At 41.5% G+C, this 17,755-nt stretch overlaps 1 protein-coding gene across 6 annotated transcripts in view; it reads left to right on the forward strand.

Annotated features, from left to right (window-relative positions):
* The first annotated feature begins 502 nt into the window (after positions 1–502).
* tp63 (tumor protein p63) overlaps positions 503–17,755 on the forward strand; it is a 31,285-nt gene continuing 14,032 nt past the window's right edge. For 4 of the 6 annotated variants that reach the window (XM_070909521.1, XM_070909523.1, XM_070909522.1 and 1 more), the window contains exons 1-2: positions 12,479–12,615; positions 16,931–17,188. In XM_070909521.1, coding sequence (XP_070765622.1) covers positions 12,574–12,615; positions 16,931–17,188 — 300 coding nt within the window. In that variant the 5' untranslated portion in view covers positions 12,479–12,573. Of the gene's footprint in view, positions 556–5,466; positions 5,602–5,717; positions 5,848–12,478; positions 12,616–16,930; positions 17,189–17,755 lie in introns of those variants that run through there. The other 2 variants (XM_070909519.1, XM_070909520.1) reach the window with 1 other exon arrangement.

Raw genomic sequence — 17,755 nt, forward strand, 5'->3', positions numbered from 1 at the left:
AAAAAAAAAAAAAAACACTCGCAATCTGGGTGGAAATGTCAAGACATGGCCAGAGAAACACACAGAGGAGTAGGGGAGGGGGTGAGCTATTCAGGACAGTGGCTAGCTGTGTTTGTTGGGTGGTAGGTGGTGGGGGGGGGGGGGGGGTGCAGGGTCAAATGTAGTTGCTTGATATGTATATCCTAGCAACTGAGAGTGAGTGATATCTTGTACAACTGCAGCTGGGGATTGGTCAGAGAGCTGGCACAAGCCCCTCCTATTTGTAGGGTAGCCTAAGAAAAAATACCTAAATTCAAAACATCTCTCAAACTTTCTCCACTCTGCACTGTACCCTCCGGCACTTTAATCCAGGCCTGTTTGTTTGTTTATTTATTTGTATTTATGATTTTTTTTTTTCATGAACTGTATTTATTCTCATGAACAGCCGTTGATACACGTGCCTTTATGACAAGCTGATCATTTTTTTTGAAGATCTCAGCAAAGTGAAGTTTGGCATGACAACATGAATTCACCTTACACAGCTGTGCAGTATTACCCAGAGTTTCCCTTCCATCGGTAAGTACATATATATTGTATAAACTTACAGAATTAGTTTTCCTTAATGTCGGGATGTATCTGAAGCCATGTGATATTACAGCTCTTTTTAAAAGATATTAAATCCTGAAGCAGCATACTAAATCAACATATTGCATGGATTTAACATGTGGTACAAATATGGCAAATGTGTGTTCAGCTATAATCTTTCACATGTATTTATGTACTGAGAACATCTGACTTGAATTGAAGAAGCTGGGAATCTCCCTGCTCTGTGTTTGACCTGGACCACCGCTCAGACTGACACTGTCTGGAGGTCCAAAGTGACCTGAGAACAGTTGTGTCTGCCTGGATCCTCAGCTGCTGCTCTGTCCTGATATATTTATAAGTGTGGCATACTTGTGGCAACAATGCATGTGTAAAGGGCCATCGGGGCCGAAGCGGCACACAGATTACATGACTGCATGTTGTAATTTAAAAGAAGTCGGATGTTTTTGCAGATGCTTTAATCCAGAATGACAGATTTCTGCTATTTAATCAGATCATTCAGTATTCATTCAGTGGCAGCTGTTGTTGTATACTGTAGCTTGTATGTCTTGGCCCATAAATGTCCTCTATAGGTCTCCCAAAATCATGATGATAACATGATGTCAGAACAAGTTATATATTAAGTTTAGAGTACTTTATTTTATTTATCAGCACAGGTACAAGACACAAAAACACAACACATTAAAGGACATAAAACAGGATTGTGCTGCTTAGATTAAAAAAAAATCCAAATGGGTTTATAAAGGCATCTCACCAGCTAGAAATTTAATTTGGTCAATAACAAAAGAAAAACAAAGTAATTATAAAACACATTAGATAATCAAACAGATGAACAACCAATAATTATACAGGCCAATAATCAAATAAACATAAGATATAGACTTGTCAATTGCCGCTAACAGGTGTGGCATACAACTGTTAAATCAACCCTCTGTTGCAAACAATAATAACAATAATCTATTTATTTATCTATCTATACATAGATACTATACTATCTATGTATATATATATCAAAACAGACTCATCAGTGTTAAATGAACACTGAAGGCCTTGCTTTGCAGATCAGGTCCACCACATCATCACTGCGTGTCTAATCATTAATGATTATTGAGTTCACTCATGATCAGACTCACATTCATGTAGTCATCACTATCTTGTACTAATTGCTGTCGGGTTCACATGATTGCATCACTACTAACAAACCATGTTGTGTTGTCTGTGTCTCACTGGGTTCCTTGGTTATGAGGAGTTTTTGAGGTTACTTATATGTCATCTGACCGTGTTCAATAATGATAATTTATATTACACATTATTTGATGCATTTTCATGCATCCTTGTATCGGCATTTTTGTGCAGAGCCATTACGTACTATCTGCTCTTTGGCACTTTTAATGTCGTTGTGTTTGAAAATCATCAGCGGGCATCAAGTTGTGTGAAGTTCAGCCTCTGAGCTTACAATAATTCATTTATTGAACCTTAATAACTACACTGCTACAGGTTTAAAACGTATTATATGATGCTTTCAAATAAAACATGCTACCAGGGGTGCTTTAATCTTTTTGAGCTTTGGTAGCATTCATTTTCTATGTTACTGCTTTTTAGATTTTTTTCAGCTTCCAAGTATCAAGGTATCTCTTTGGTCCACTGATTCTGTCCTCCTTGCTTGTTTTCTTTGCATTCCAAAGAGGAATTTGTGCCTGTCCTTTTGCCCCAGAGGATTTGACTTCAGACTGTTTCACTTCTATAAAAGTAAGGGGACAAGAGGAGGAGAAACTTTGGGGCTTTCTTTTGTTTTGCAGTCGTGTCCCTCTTCCAGCCGGGGCTGACAGATGAGGGGGAGAAGGTCTTAGGCCTTTGAACAAGCGATTAATAAAGACACTGGAGAAGGGAACCGATCGGCTGGGCTGTTTGTTTTGATTGCATTTTCATCGGCCGGTGTGCCCAACCTGCCACGAGACAATGGCCGCCCCTGTTTAGTGCTGACCTCTGCCCCAGTCTCGTCTGGAGGCGCTGCACTGTCTTTAAGTGGATGCTGAACAGCCTTCGCCTCAGGCTAACTGAAAAACTCTCTGAGTAACCAGACACCCCAAAGCAGACAAACAACTGCCGACAACGGGGATAAACCCATCTATCTGAACAGTCTGTTCAAATAAAGCTGCTAAATATAGTAAAGAGTTACATTTATACATTTTTAAAACTAAATCAATTTTCCACTTTTGATTTTCACCGCTGCTGTTGACTCATTCTAATCTACTGAAGTCTCATCAAGTAAAATCGTATACAGTCTATAAAAATGTACCTGCAGGTGAAAGTGGACACAGTTTCCTCGTTGTTAAATGGCCGTGCTCTGTGTTTGATGGCAATGCATTTATTTAACACTAACTTTAATAATTCTAAGAGCCTACAAGAGCATGCACACACTGCATATAGCTGCAGGTAAAACATGGACATCAGTAAGGTGTGCAATAGTGCAGGGCTTCAGTAGGTGTAGGCTGCAGTTTCATTATGATACAACTGAATTGTATTTCTAGGCTTACACGGCTGCACATGCTGAACCTGATGCACAACTTTTGCCGTGATTATATTCTGGATTCTGACTGGTCAACTAACAATGATGTGGAGCAAAGCTTAAAAGTGTTTCCAACGAGTTAACGAGGTGCCAGTTGAACGAGTTCTGCCAAATGGCCTATTTCAAAGGAAAATTAAAGCCAAAAATCAAATGGAGTTTAGAGGTCAACAGAGGGACCACACCTAAACCCTCCCTCCTCCGTTAACAGGGATGACGCCACACCTGCTCTGCCTGCAGTCTACTTATTTGTTTTTTTAATTCATCCACCTTGTTTTGTTGTTGTTTTTTCCAGTTTCTGTCATCCATTTCCTTTAAACTTATGATGACATATATGTGCTGAGAAACTAATACTCTTTAGATTTATACTCTAGATGTCTTTCTCCTGCAATCCTCCACATCCTCTCTGGTATTAGGAAATTTGTCTTAATAGTAACATTAAAACGGTCTGAAGATGTCTAATGGACAGTACCTTCTTAAATATTTAAGAAATATACAGCTTTGGCGGGCCTATATTTAAATCTAAATGCTGCTGAGGCAAGAGTATGTAAATAATAATTCCAATAAATCATAATAATTTAGCAGTATATCACTAATATAGGACATCTGATGAAGTTGGTGAATAGTGCAAAGTCTTAATTAACCAGATTTTGTTTTTTTTTAGATTTTACAAATATATAAACAGCCGCCATCTTTATCTGCTCTGCGCTCCCGGCAACCGGAACAGTCAGACAGCATTAGTTACAGTGAAGGTAATATGTCTGTACAGCTTGAATTTCATAGAATATTTTGTAAGTTGAATAAACTCCAACAGGCGCAGCTAATTGTGCAGGAAATGAGCCAAGTCAAGGCAGAAATTAATCCGAAATAATAGCTCAACTAGCTGAAGGGAAATGAAGCTAAAATTACTAATAGTTTTTGTAGTTAGCATCATTGTGAATTTAGGCTAACTCTTGCTAAATAGGCGAGAGTTAACTAGCTGTATCTTAAGTAACATGGCTCAATGCAGTTTGCCTTAGCTCATTACTTCATTTCCAGGGGAAAATGTAAAAGAAGTGTGGCAGACATATTTGCTTTTCATAGTGGTCACAAAACGACTTGGCGTTAGCTGTCACAGTTTCTTCCACTAAATTAGCTAGCTAATGTTGTGAAAACGGCTAAAGGCTAGCTCGCTCATTTCTATCGTTAAGTTATGCGGCGTATCCAGCCAATGTAAGTCATGTCTTGTATCATGACTTAACTCTGATTTACAGAAATAGTTTTTAGTGCATACATTGTCATGATTTTGTTTCACATTTGTTAGTGTTCGTGTTTGTTAGTGAGTGTATTTAGCCTGTCAACCTATTGTACGTTTTTTCCCCTTGATATGTATATTCGCTAATGTGCTTGACATGTTTAATTAACAAAAAATAACATGCATGGCCAGTTTCCTACACAAGGCAAGCTGGAGTATAATTTAGCTCCATAACTCCCAGTAGTTGTACATCATTGCTCCTCTTAAGCAGTCAAAGCCACCACATAGTGCTTTTATTATTGCCTCTTAACTTGGCTATTACATTTTAATTTGGCCCAAACTGATTGATCTGTAGACTAAATATCCTACATCTCCCTTTTTTTTTATTTGATGTTTTTTTGGGCTTTGCAGACTATATTAATCTTCATTCTAAAGGCAACACTGTGTACCCCCTGTACAAGTTGAATTATTTGCTTCATTAGATATGCCTGTGTTTGTAAGTCAGGTATTAATATCATTCATCACGCAGTGTTGGGGAATTCCAAAACCTAAAATAGTGCCAGCTTCAGATTATGGAGCCCCCATCTCCTCCACCCCCAAGCCCGTCCAGCTGTACACATACCAGAAGTCGCAGCAGTGCTATCATATAGACTGCGGGGGGAATTCCGCCTGTCTCAGACTGCAGCGTGCGCCACTTCAGCGTGAACAATGGCAGGCTGAGCTCTGAAGCAGGTGTAATGTTTCAGGGGAGCAGGTCAAAGTGCCTCTGTCTGAATGGCGCATAATCACCATTATGTGTAGTACAAATATTCAGTATTATGCAGGCTGACTTCTTCACAATGGAAGTGCCCTTCATGAATGGCTGCCAGCAGGACTCCTCCTCCTCCTCCTTTCCTCCACCTACTGGGTGGCCAAATCTCAGCCCTGCACATCCACGTTCATGTTGAATGTTTGCTTACAATGCACCTTTTAAAACTGCCTCTTAAAATAGCTGTGCCTTTTTCAAAAAATAACAGTTAAGTAAGTAATTTGGTTTACGTGTCGTAAAATGGATATGATCGTCTTTGATTCTGTCTCCTTGCAGACTCAGGGACCCTTCGTCTCGTTTGTCCTGGAGAGAGAGCTCATTCCTCACCACCATGTCCCAGAATCAGTCATCACAGACAACTGACTCCCTCAGCCAAGATGTATTCAACCAACTGTTTGATATGCTGGACCAGTAAGTGAATGCTATAAAAAAAATTGTGCTGTAAATGCAAAAACATACACAAACTTTAGTGAAAAATGTGTGACATATCAACCATTTTTCAGTATCACCCGTCTCTTGTGTTTCAGATCTGCCATTCATTCAGTCCAGCCCATCGAGCTGAACTTCACAGACAGTCCAAGTGATGGGTCTGCAGGAAACACCATTCAGATCAGCATGGACTGCATAACCATGCATGAGCCAGAGGAGACGCTTCCTGTAAGTACGTAGGTTTTGCTGTTTGTGGAAAGCATCACTTTTCCTTTTTTATCTCTTTTCACTTCACAAACAACTACTATGTCAAATGAACTGTGTTCAAAATGTTTCCTTTCTGCCACAGGCAATAGCATAGAAACAATACAGATATTATAGATGTTTTACCAATATTTCTTAAACTGTAAGTTTTATGCCTTGTGAGACCAAGCAGTACATTTTTGTAACCAGGTGACCCTAAAACAGTGATTCCCAACCAAGGGGTACTTCTGCAGTTACCAGGGGGGTACGTGGGAAAATTGTGAAGCTCAGCCAATTTGAAAAACATTGAAATTATGATTTGATAATATATATCCACATATTTGTGTTTAGGAGAAATATCAACAGCTGATGCTGATCCTTATAGGTACTGACACAATAACTCACTATCGATGAGTCAGATAGTCAGTTGTAAGTTGATTAAGACCAGTTGGAAAGGAGACAACAAAAAGTTTAAAGATACTGTAAATGGTTGAAACATCCAGTTTCTGTCACTCCAAATGGCAGAAGTACAAATGCAAACTTGGCCAAAACTACTAAAAAATACCATTGAACAATACCATAAAGTCATCCCTTCTATCAAAGGGGTATGTTAAGGGCTTCGGGGGTACGTCGGATGAAAAGGATGAAACCATGGTTCTAAAACAAGTTATGCTACAAAGCCATACAGGATGTTCCTATTTCCCTCTGATTGACTCAACAAAAACAACATGTTCTCTGTGCAACAGCTTGAAATTTTACATGACTCTAATATTATTATTTTGTGCACTTAGGCGTGGCTGATGAATACATGCACCACCTGAGATTACTTTCGTTCTGAGTTAATGGGACTTCCAGTGGTAAATTCCATAGGTTGTACAATACAGGGTGCACTTTCAATTTTCATATTAACACTGGAATTTCCCCAGGACAGCTGTGTGAATGCGGCAGATCAGGTCAGCAGCCAGCAAATACGGCGGGTTTATCTGTTTGTGTCCTGAGATGTTGTCTGTATGGTGATGATTATCTCATTTAGCCTGAGCTGTGCTTGACCTGGGTGGCCCCTCTGAGACAGGGAGCTCTCAGAGTCTGTTGGTGTGCATTTAGATCGTCACATGCCTGATGATGTGCTTCAGGTAGTGAAATTTCAGTTTCCGGTGGGGTTTATTTTTTTATTTTATTTTTTTTCATGACCAACATGAGTTGAAGCATCAAGCAAGATTGTGAGTTTGTGATAACAGATGTTCACATTGTAGTGCAGTCGAGTAAAGCACTGTGGAAAAATCTGTTCTGGTATTAGATGTGTATAAATCAACGCACCACATGAACTCCCATCTGTTTGACCTGCAGTGAGGGACACATCTTTGTTGGCTCTGCTACTGAGAGACGATGTGCATGTTCCCCTCCCAGTGAAGGAATGCTGTTGTCCAGCCAGGGTGGAAAAAAAAATAGCAAATAAAAATTTTGTTCAAGGAGCTGAGTAATGTTACCCTGCGCATCCCCCAAGGGGGCCTGTGCTCTCTTGAACCAGTGATTAATGGCCCCACCCCCCACCACCCACTTTCCTCTGCACCAAAGAGGGGCGGGGTGCGGTGATTGGCATGCCAGCAACTCGGGCAGCATCCGTGTGGGGCTGAGCCCTCGCTGCCGTGGCGGCTTGCCAATCACCAAGCCCTGATCGTTATTACCAAGTCAAGTGTCTGTTTGGATGAAAAGAGATGGTGGGCAAAAACACCCTCACCCCACCCCATCCCCCCTCCTCCTCCACCCATGTGGAGGTGTGCCTCTTTCATGAGTCATTAGAATGCAGCTCACTGTTTAGTGCCCTGGGGGACTTATTTGTATTGTGTAGGGTTTATGTTTAATCTGAAATTCCTTTTTCTTCTGGATTTTTTTTCTGTAGCTGCGGGGCAACAATTTAACGCAGCACCTGCCTCTCTTGCAGAGGTCCCCGCTCTCATCTATCAGTACGTGTCTTCTCTATGTAAAGGTGGGGGGAGAGGAGTGAGCAGAGGGTAGAATAACATGAAGGAATGTTGCAGAAATAGTGGCAGGAGAAACGCTATATCCTACCCCAAACAGCTGATTTTACACCCAGATAAAGCTCTGATCAGCTGTGCGTGGAGGACGCAGTGTTGAGCAGAGGGACAGAGGTCCCTTTTCAGACACAGGATGGAGTTTAAACACCTTTACAACAGAGTAGCTCAATCAACAAGCGGCTCCTCTGAGATCTAATTACATGTTTGTGTTTGGATTCGTGCTGTTTTTCACCACCCCTCCTGTGTGCGAATGTCCTCTAGCTCCAAGCAGCTGATCGGTTTTTTCGATTGTTTCTTAACTTTAAAATCTGATCTTAACTCTGCCACCTGAAAAGAATCTGCCTGTGGTGCAATCATTTCTGTTAGCAAGTCAGCATCAGGATGTTTCTTCATGGGAATCAGTCTTTATGAGTCATTACACCCACCTTACGAGAAAAAAATGTGTTCTCAGTATTTTTTTTGTCTGAATACAGACATTTTACGTAGCTGTTCCTACTAAACTCCAATACTAGTTTTACTGTTTTTAAAAGTTGAGTAAAAAGAACTTTGAGTTTAACTCGGGTTATGCATTACGCACTCTTACTTTATTTAATCCAAACTAAGCCTCCACATTAAATACCCAACCATAATAAGCTCTTCTTGTATTTTTTCATGCTCCACCAGTTTGCCTCCAGCACGTTAAGAAGTGTTTTTTAAGGTGTAGCACCAAGGAGCGAGTGTTTGCCACGGTCCACCTGAATAGCTGTTGAGTCAGTGGATGTGGGGATGCTCCAGCGTGAGCCCCCAGTTAACCTTATCTCTCGTATCTTTTTTTCTTTACGTCTTTCTTACAGCTCAGACCGGGCTTAACTCCTTTATGCTTTTATACAGCAGTATTACGCCATGCTAGGTTCAACCGAAAAACTTGTAGGTCACACCCTTTGAGAGCGAGTGCATGAATAAATCCTTCAGCAGTAATCCCATAAACGTCTTTTAGAAATCACCAGTTATCCATCAACATGCATGAGAGTTAGACTGAGGTGGGTTCAGTTGGGGAAAAAAAATGAAAAAACTCTCTGTTAGGCTGTAAAATAGTACATCTTATTTTTTGCGTTTAAATTTTTAGTATTTTGGTTTGAAGTGAGCAGGACATCATTTAAACAGCAGTATTAGAGATAAATGACTTTCTTTGATATCAGAAAGGACGTTAAAATTCAAACAAGCTTTAGTTAGAATATTGAATTTGTGTTTGTTTATTTACTAAAACTATAAATCCTTTATTGCTTTATTGTTTGCATTTTCACTGCACCTGAAGAGCTGTGGTATATTAGGCAAATTAGACCAATAACAGATTAAATTAGATGTAAATTTGCATGTGACAAGACAGCAACACAGAGGTTTTGAGTTGAGATGTGCTGCTGCATGTGACGTTTGAGAGGATGTTGGAAAGCAAACCTGCAGAGACTTAAAACACACAGACACCTGTTTCCAAAGTCGTGGTGATCTGCAATGTGTTTTACTGAAGTGCGTAAATATAGAAAAACAAACTGCATTTCATTTCTCTCTTTTATTTTATTCTTTTTTTTTTTTTTAGACTGGTCCGGAAAACATCTTCATTTAAACATCAGTATTAAACAAACTTATCTTCCTCTAGTCCTAATGTTGATACTAGCTACAACCAGTGCTGTCCTGCAGTCTGGACAATATCGGTCACGATCCTGCAAAGATTGAAGTGCGAAATACATTCCCGTAATGCCTAAAACGTTTCAGATGTTCCTGTGGTCAGTGGCCACTGCTTAATTAAAAGCATTTGACATAATATTTTTACAAAACACTGATTTCTGACATTGTTATCAAGTTGGACATCTGAGCATATCAGTGTATTAAGATAAGATAATATTAATCCCTCCGCAGGGAAATGTGCCTTGTTACAGCAGCATACAGGATAGTGCAATAGCAAGAAACATAAGTGAGAGATATCAAGATATAATAAATAAAAACAATAAAGACTGTTATAAAAAAGCTGCTAAAACAAAAAAACAACTATAATTTACACATTTACAAATTCACAGAATGAAAGAAAGAAAGGTAAAGGAATTATACTGTATTGCACATAGAGAGGTGTAGATATTGCACCATTTATTATACAATCCTCAGTCGATTGGACTTTTTTTTGCCAAGTTGAAGGTAAAATAGAAATCGAGTGGATTGTTGTGCAGCACTTTGACTTGACACGTGTCCTAATACTTGGGTTTATTTAACAGATACAGTTCACTGTGCTGTTTGGTTACTAAAATGTCCCGCATACTGAATAATGACTCTGCAGTGGTTTCATCAGAGCTTGAACTTAGGTAGGTAAATTAGTTTTCCCAAAAGCAGCTTAAGTGTATTTATTTTAAACAGGAGCATTTTAGGATTTGGAGGCGGTTGATTGTGGGGGTTTCAGCAGTTGCCACCCAGGTGATGCTCTCTCTCTCTCTTCCCATTGACTGCTTGCTGCGTCTGTCAGTGTGGATGTTTTCAGGGCAGGTGTCTGTGTTCCTTCGCAGCCACTGCAGCCTGACACTTGATACTAAACTAATCTAGCTGACTTAAGGAGCAGGCTCTTTAAAGGGGGAAACTTTAGCAAAGCCTCTTTTGTCTGAGCTCCTGGATCCTGCAGATCTTTAGCTCCTGCCTGGTCCGACACTCAGTTTCTCACTGCTGTAGCATCTGAGGCGATGCAGTTAACAGAGATGTGACTGTGAGTATAGAGGTTTAGGATGGGGAGGCAAGATGTTACCAGTAATCCACAATCTAAAGCCAGAGACCAGCATTGTGTTAGGATTGGTTTCATTACTGGTTTGTTATTGTCTTCTCTGTTTAATTATATAAGAAAAACGTGTGATTTAAAAACAGATATATGAGTCTCAGCTGCATTATAGCCTATATACTTAGTCTGTCCTTTGCTGTTGAATACAGTTACTGTTGTATATTTCACTACAGCCTCACCCTAACATTGAGTACTCTAACTTCTTTTCAGATGCCAATGTTGTTTTAACATAATTAGAAGTTTGTTTAGCTAAACTAATTATTGCGCTCAAAAGGTTTGGCCAGGTCTTCCCTGACGCCTGGGTCCCTTGGGAGGCTATTGAATTGGGGCTCTTTAAAGTGTTGATTTGCCTTTGTGACAGGCTGACCTGTGGGCTCATAGCCCCCCTGAGGGAGGGGGGGGCCTGGACAGGGTGTGGCTGGTGATTGGAGACACTGACTTGAGGTCATAGTTGTGCTTAAGTTTTCAGACAGCTTTCAAATCATTGTGACCACAGGGCAAAGAGCTTTAGCCCCCTGGCTCTGTAGTAATAGAAGTGATTTGCACCTTACTGCCCAGTCCCCTCCCTTGTCATCTACCAGTGCAGCTACTCACATTTACATCTGCAGTGTTAATCCATATGTCTCTTGATTAAATATTCTGACCTACTTTCACTCTCAAATGATGAATGTACAAAACTACAGATACTGTGTTTTGCAGGAGTCTTAATAGCACCAGCCATTTGAAGATTTGGTTCAAAAACACATAAGGTATAACAGTATAGATTGTTTTTACCAGAGCATTCTCAATAGTTGTAAATTAAGGCTTTTCTATGTAAAAATCAGCTGGGCCTAAATGCAACAAATCCAGCTCCCCAGTGGAAATGTGGAAAATAAATGTATGAGGCCAAATTGCTCTTAAATTCATGGGAGCATGGAGCTGTCACCTTTCAGCTGGTCAGTGCCAGCGCCATTACAGTGTCTGAGCCTCAATGCATGTTTCCAAAACAGATCTACATCAGTCATCTCTGATAGATACAAGCAATCTACAGGAGTCACATTGTTTTTCTCTGCATTGGAATAGCTTTAAGGGATGCAGAGGGGAGCAATTCTTATGCTAACTAGCTTCTGTAGGAATACTCTCTCAGCCCCAGACTGCACCTCTCACTCTGAGGCTTGCTGGCCTAAAGGATCTTTCTGTGTGTGTGTTTTTTTTTTGTGGTTAATCTTTGTTATCATCATCCGCATTGATAGAATTTGGAATTTATATATATAAATTCATCGATAGTATATATATATATGTATATATATGTATGCACATATACATATCATGTACCCACGTGGATACAATCAGGGATGCATTAAATGTCTTTTGAATGGTTGCTTACTTTAAATAACGCCTTACAGGTAGAAAAGATGAAGGGGCAGTGCCAATAAGATAAAAATGTTTTAGGGGAAAATAATAAGTTTGAAGTCTTGTCAGTATTTTTTGTTCATATATCTGGATTGTCATATGTTGTGCTGTTAGGGAAAGTAAGGCGAATGCAAAAAAAAAAGAAGTTCAATCCAAGCATATGATAAAAGCATTTATAATTTTTGTTGAATCCAACAAAGACGGAGTAGTAATTCGCTAACGCCTTTGAGGAGCCCTGCAGAGCCTCAAAGGAAGGAGACGGTGCTTCTTCTGGGAGCTGGGTGTGGACTCAGGTATTGGACAGGTAGCTCTTTTGCCCCTCCCCTCTCTCCCCGGTATATATGATCTTCCCATAGATTCCTATAGAAGCTTCTGCTTGTCCACTTTGCATCTGTAGTCCACATCACTCCTTCAGAGTGAGGAAAAGAGATTTGTGGAATCCTGGAGCCAGTGGAGCAAACAGCAGCAGCTCTGCTCAATCTCAGCGCCAACATGTTGTACCTGGAGACGGGGTCCACCACATCTTACAGCGAGGTAAGACCCAAGGAGGAACTGGCAGTGGGGCATCAGCCAATCGCGCCCACTCCTTTAGCTGGTTCCCCTGAGCTCTATGGGACTAATGAAATATCACATCTGAGTAAAAGGCCTTGTGCATCGGGACAACTTTATGTTCTTAATTATCCAAAATCTTGGATTCATTTGTGTTATTTGTTCCTGGAAACTTTTTAGGGGTAACCTGAGCGTTTAATGCTGATTAAATAAAATATAAAGATATACATAGCCTGCAGAAAGACGTGGGGAAGATGTTTTTGCATTTGACAGTCTGTGTGTGGCCATCCAGAGAGCAGGGGAATGTAAACACCTGGAGAATCTCTGCTGTATGTCCTTCTTGTGAAATGGCTGCTATCTGGCTACGATGGATTTACTCAGTAGATGTGATTTACTTTGAGTCTGATTGTTGTCATTGTATGTGAGCCAAAAGGCTTCGCAGGGTTTCGATTTTTTGTTCCTTTCACGGAAAAGCTCAGGAAAATATAAAGAATGAAAAAGGGAAAAGAAGAAAAACAGCATATTGTTGGTTATTTTAATGATTACTGTGATATTATTTAGTGTTTGATAAAAAAAAAACATTCAGAAAAGGAGACTCATGGGACCAGGAGCTTTCATTTGCTTTTTGTGAAGCACAGAGTGTCTTTCTCCAAGATGTCTGACATTCACGTTAACTGTTCTTTCACAGACAAAACAAAAAAAAAAAAGTAGATTTTAACGCATCAATCTGCGTTCAATTTCTTAGTTTGAAAAGAACAATTCAGAGTTTCTATTCCCATTTTTCACTTTGAAAGTGCAAGCGTCATGATTAATGGATCTGTGTTTGCAGAGCTCGGTGGCAAACACTTCAAGGATGTTTTAAAGTGAATATGAAAAGACGTTTGTGCTGAAGTTACTTTCAGCTTGTTTTTTGTTTTTTTAATCAATCAACATGGCATTTTTCTGATTTGGGAAGTCGAATGCTTTTGCATCACTTCAGTTTAACCACAATGGTACAATAGCAAGCAGAAACATTGGTCCCGTCAGGCTCACAGTATTTGAGAACAGAATTGTTTGTTAAAAAACAAAATCCAAAGTGTAATCTTGATAAAATACGTGCTTTAGTTTCATATTGTCAGCGTCTGGCTCCCATGTTTCTTTGTCGCTGGTTGCTTCAGGGAACTATTGTGTCGTCCCTCTTGTGTCTTTACCAACCGAACCCTGCATCCAAACTTAATGCCGAGCAAGTGAGCGGTGACAGATACTCAGATTGCAGGTTTGCAGATAGCAGGTGTGTCAGGTCACTGTCTTTTAAGTTGTCGAGCAGGGGGTCTTTAAGTGGTGTCCGGCTCAATCCCCCCAGTGTGTGAGGTATCGGGTTCCCCCGTCCCCAGTCTCCTGGGAGCCGCTGCAGCCATTAGAATGCGGCTTGCCAGGCGCTGCTGTTTAGTCCAGGGTCGTAATTGCTTTTAATGGTGTGTTGATGTAGATACAATCACCTGCTCTGCCCACCCCAGGAGGTATAAGGTGTAGATAGACCCCCACCCAGCCCCACCTCAAACCCCCAACCCTGTTGAGCCTTTAATGCCTCCCTCCCCTGTGGTCACTCATCACAGTCCCCTAGATGCTCTTATGTGCTCGGAGCAGGTCACCAGAGAGCCTGGAATGGGAGTTATTCCCCCCTCAGGCCAGGTCTGCTCTGGTTCCTGTCATCTGTTCGGCCGTCCAGGCTCTGGCTTTATCACCGCCTACACTTTGTGACCAACTGACGTGTGAATCTGTGTATGTTTAGTTATAAATTTACAGAGTTTTATGTGTTTCAGTCTTCAATTTTACACAGTTGTGTGCCGTTCATGGTGTTGATGTCGATACCAGTTTTCACAGAGATCACAGCATCTTTTGGTCCCTTGTGACACGGTTGCTCACAACACCCAAAGTAACATATTAATCGGAAACCAGTCATCACCTCTGGACTGACAGAGACATCCACAAGCTGCAGAGAGCATCATTATCCTGATTATAAATGAAAAGAATAATACAAACCAATAACATATGATAGCTTTCAATGCATTTGTCCATTGGCCAAGCAATAACTACAACACAAGAATGAATTTGAATGTGTCAGTATGCCATACCAAATGCCACTGTGTTGGCATTAGCTATAACTTTTAGATCAGTGCTGCCTTGTGTATTTCAAATGTCTCTGAAATGTGTTCTGGATTGTAATGAACAGGCCGTAACTCTGAAGGTCAACAGTCCCCCTCCCCTCCCCGTTGGCCTGAAATGCTTACCCCAGCATTTATCTTAGACAAAGAAGCGAGCTCAAACAGACAGCCAAAACCTTTCAAAAAACTTTATTAAAGGCTGTTGAGGATGTCAAGGCTGCTGATTTACTGTGTTCCTGCTTAAGCAGCCTGACATCCCAAAGACCTAAACACAGCCTCGGCTATAAACAGAAGGAATTTTTAAGAGCAGCTAAAGTGGTTATTAAATGGTTGCTGTATTATAGTGGAATAAGATCTGATGAAAGGAAACGAAGAGGAGGCCTGAAACTCCCTCGCACAACCTTATCCCACTTCCAGTCAATTAAACATTAAAACGTGACGAGTGGAGGTGAGACTGCTACTGCCGGGCCTCACTATCTGGTCAATTATGGCTTTATCCTCATCTTTGATCCTTATATTCATTTAGACCACGAGAGGCATTATCCAGGGCCCTGTGTTTAATGTAAAGTGTTCCATGTCAGGCATTTTGCTTTTCTCTGCGTTTGGTCTCTGCCCAGCATCAACCTTTTCTTTAGAATAATAATTTGACATTGATAATTGGTGCCTGTCACATCCGCCTTTGCAGCTGCCAGCATCGGGTACTGGAGTGCTGGGGTGGGGGGGTGGGTGGGGGGGGGTATCTGTGTCATCTCTGAGCGGCTGAACGCCTCGGTGCCACTGGTGTGAATTGCGCCACAGTTCAAAAGAATCACTAATATCACATTATGACTCCTCACATACGGGAAAACGCTGTCTCAACAGGAAACGGCGTCACCCTGTGAGCCGGCAACGTGTACAATAAAATAAATAAATAAAAACTCTCGAGTAACTGATAAGCTTCTATTATTTTTAGTCACCCCCAGTAGGAACTATACCCATTTTGTCCCCTCTTAGCTCAGATGCACGGGGGCCACTCTTCAGCCCATTGAGTTTAAACCTGCAGAATACATGAGGATAATTAGCCCATTGTAAGGAGCGTGTGTTTGGGGAAGTCTGGAGGGTCTCCACCGGAGTTTTCTTTCTTTCTGAGTGTGTGTGTGTGTGTGTGTTCCATTCACAAAACACTTGTCTCCTAACACCTGCATGCCCGGCATAATTGTTCTACAGACCAGCTCTTATAAGCCCTGGTGTCATTGCTTCCAGGGGTGGGGGGGGGTTAAGCAGCCTTGTGCCGCACACACAGTGACCCCTCATCCAAACAGCTATCTCCCCTGTGGCGCTCTTGCACAAGTATGCTGAGGTTGACTCGAATGACCTCTCTCAGGTGTGTCTGTCTGACTGTGTGAGTCTGTGTGTGTGTGTGTGTGTGTGTGTGTGTGTGTGTGTGTGTGTGTGTGTGTAAAGCAGCAACATTGCTTCATAAGTCAACACCTTGATTAATAGCTACATAGCCTACCTAGTCTGTGTTTTGCTGGTCATCTGGCACACCACTAACACCTGGCAGTGCGATGGGTGTGAGCCGGACAGCTGTGGCCGGCCGTGCTTGAAATAAACAAGAGGCCCCGGAGAGATTAATGGCTGTCTAAAGAGCGAGAGCCATGGCACCTCGTCCAGGAATGTGCCATTTATAAATGGAAAGGAATGGGGTGAATGGCAAGCAGAGCAAGCAGGAAGGGGCTGGCCACGACCCAGGTGTATTCTCCATCCTGTTTAAAGGCAGATATTTTAATTCCATTCCTCCAGTCTGAATAGTTGTGGCTGTGGAAGAGGCGATCTTTTTTTTTTTCTTTTTGGAAACAAGATCTCCACTTCCTGTAGCATGCTTTCTTTAAGCGTCGAGCCTTCACCACCTTCAGTCCTCACTTGACATGCAATATTCTGGGATTACGTTCGTACGTTCTTGTTTTAGATAAAAACCTTGAACATACATCTCTTTTTTTAAGGTCAATCATCATTTTACCAGTTGCTGAGAGCTAATTCTTGGAAGATGTTGTCATGTTCTCAGTGTTTCACACAACAATTTGTCTGTTTTCATGGCCAAGATTCTTCTTCAAATGTTCCTATAATGACTGAATTCCTTTGTCCCCTCTCCCCCACCCCTTCCATTTTGTCTCCAGTCGCAGTACACAAACCTGGGGCTCCTGAACAGCATGGATCAGAACATTCAGAACGGGGGCTCCACCTCTACCAGCCCCTACAACAACGACCACGCACAGAACAACGTGACAGCCCCTTCCCCCTACGCCCAGCCCAGCTCCACCTTTGATGCCCTGTCTCCCTCACCGGCCATCCCATCCAACACAGATTATGCTGGGCCCCACACCTTTGATGTGTCTTTCCAGCAGTCTAGTACAGCAAAGTCTGCCACCTGGACGGTAAGACAACCAGTGGGGTTTTTTTTTTTTTATAGAGGGTATTTTTCACTGGTCTTTTACTGGTCTGAAACATGTTCCAGGAGCACATACTGGGTATCTACTTCCTGTACTGGACCTTAAAGAGGGAACGTGCATTTTCTTGCTGAGAGTTAGATGAGAAGATTAATAACCATTCCCATTTATGACCATTAAATATAAGGCTACAGCCAGCAGCCAGTTAGCTTAGTAAAAACGAAGAAGAAGAAACATTGGGAAACAGTTGGCCTGGCTCTGTCCAAAGGCAATAAAATTTGCCAGAGACAGAGCCGGGTACGTTGTCAATCACAAGCGGACCTTCGAACGTACCGGGTGATATTCTCTGGCATATGTATGACATGTATCAGAGAGAGTTTTATGCGTGTCGTATGAGCAGGCATATGCTCGTCATAATAAATATGGACCCACAGAGACACATTTATGCCCTAGCTGTCATCAAAACAGGTCAGGGTAGAGATCATGGAGATGCTTCTAACCATGAACTCCTTATCTGACGATCTATGCTCCAGGCAGATTTTAGGTGCACACTAT

Source organism: Enoplosus armatus, chromosome 7 (genome assembly GCF_043641665.1).
Source record: "Enoplosus armatus isolate fEnoArm2 chromosome 7, fEnoArm2.hap1, whole genome shotgun sequence".
Lineage (NCBI taxonomy): Eukaryota > Metazoa > Chordata > Actinopteri > Centrarchiformes > Enoplosidae > Enoplosus > Enoplosus armatus.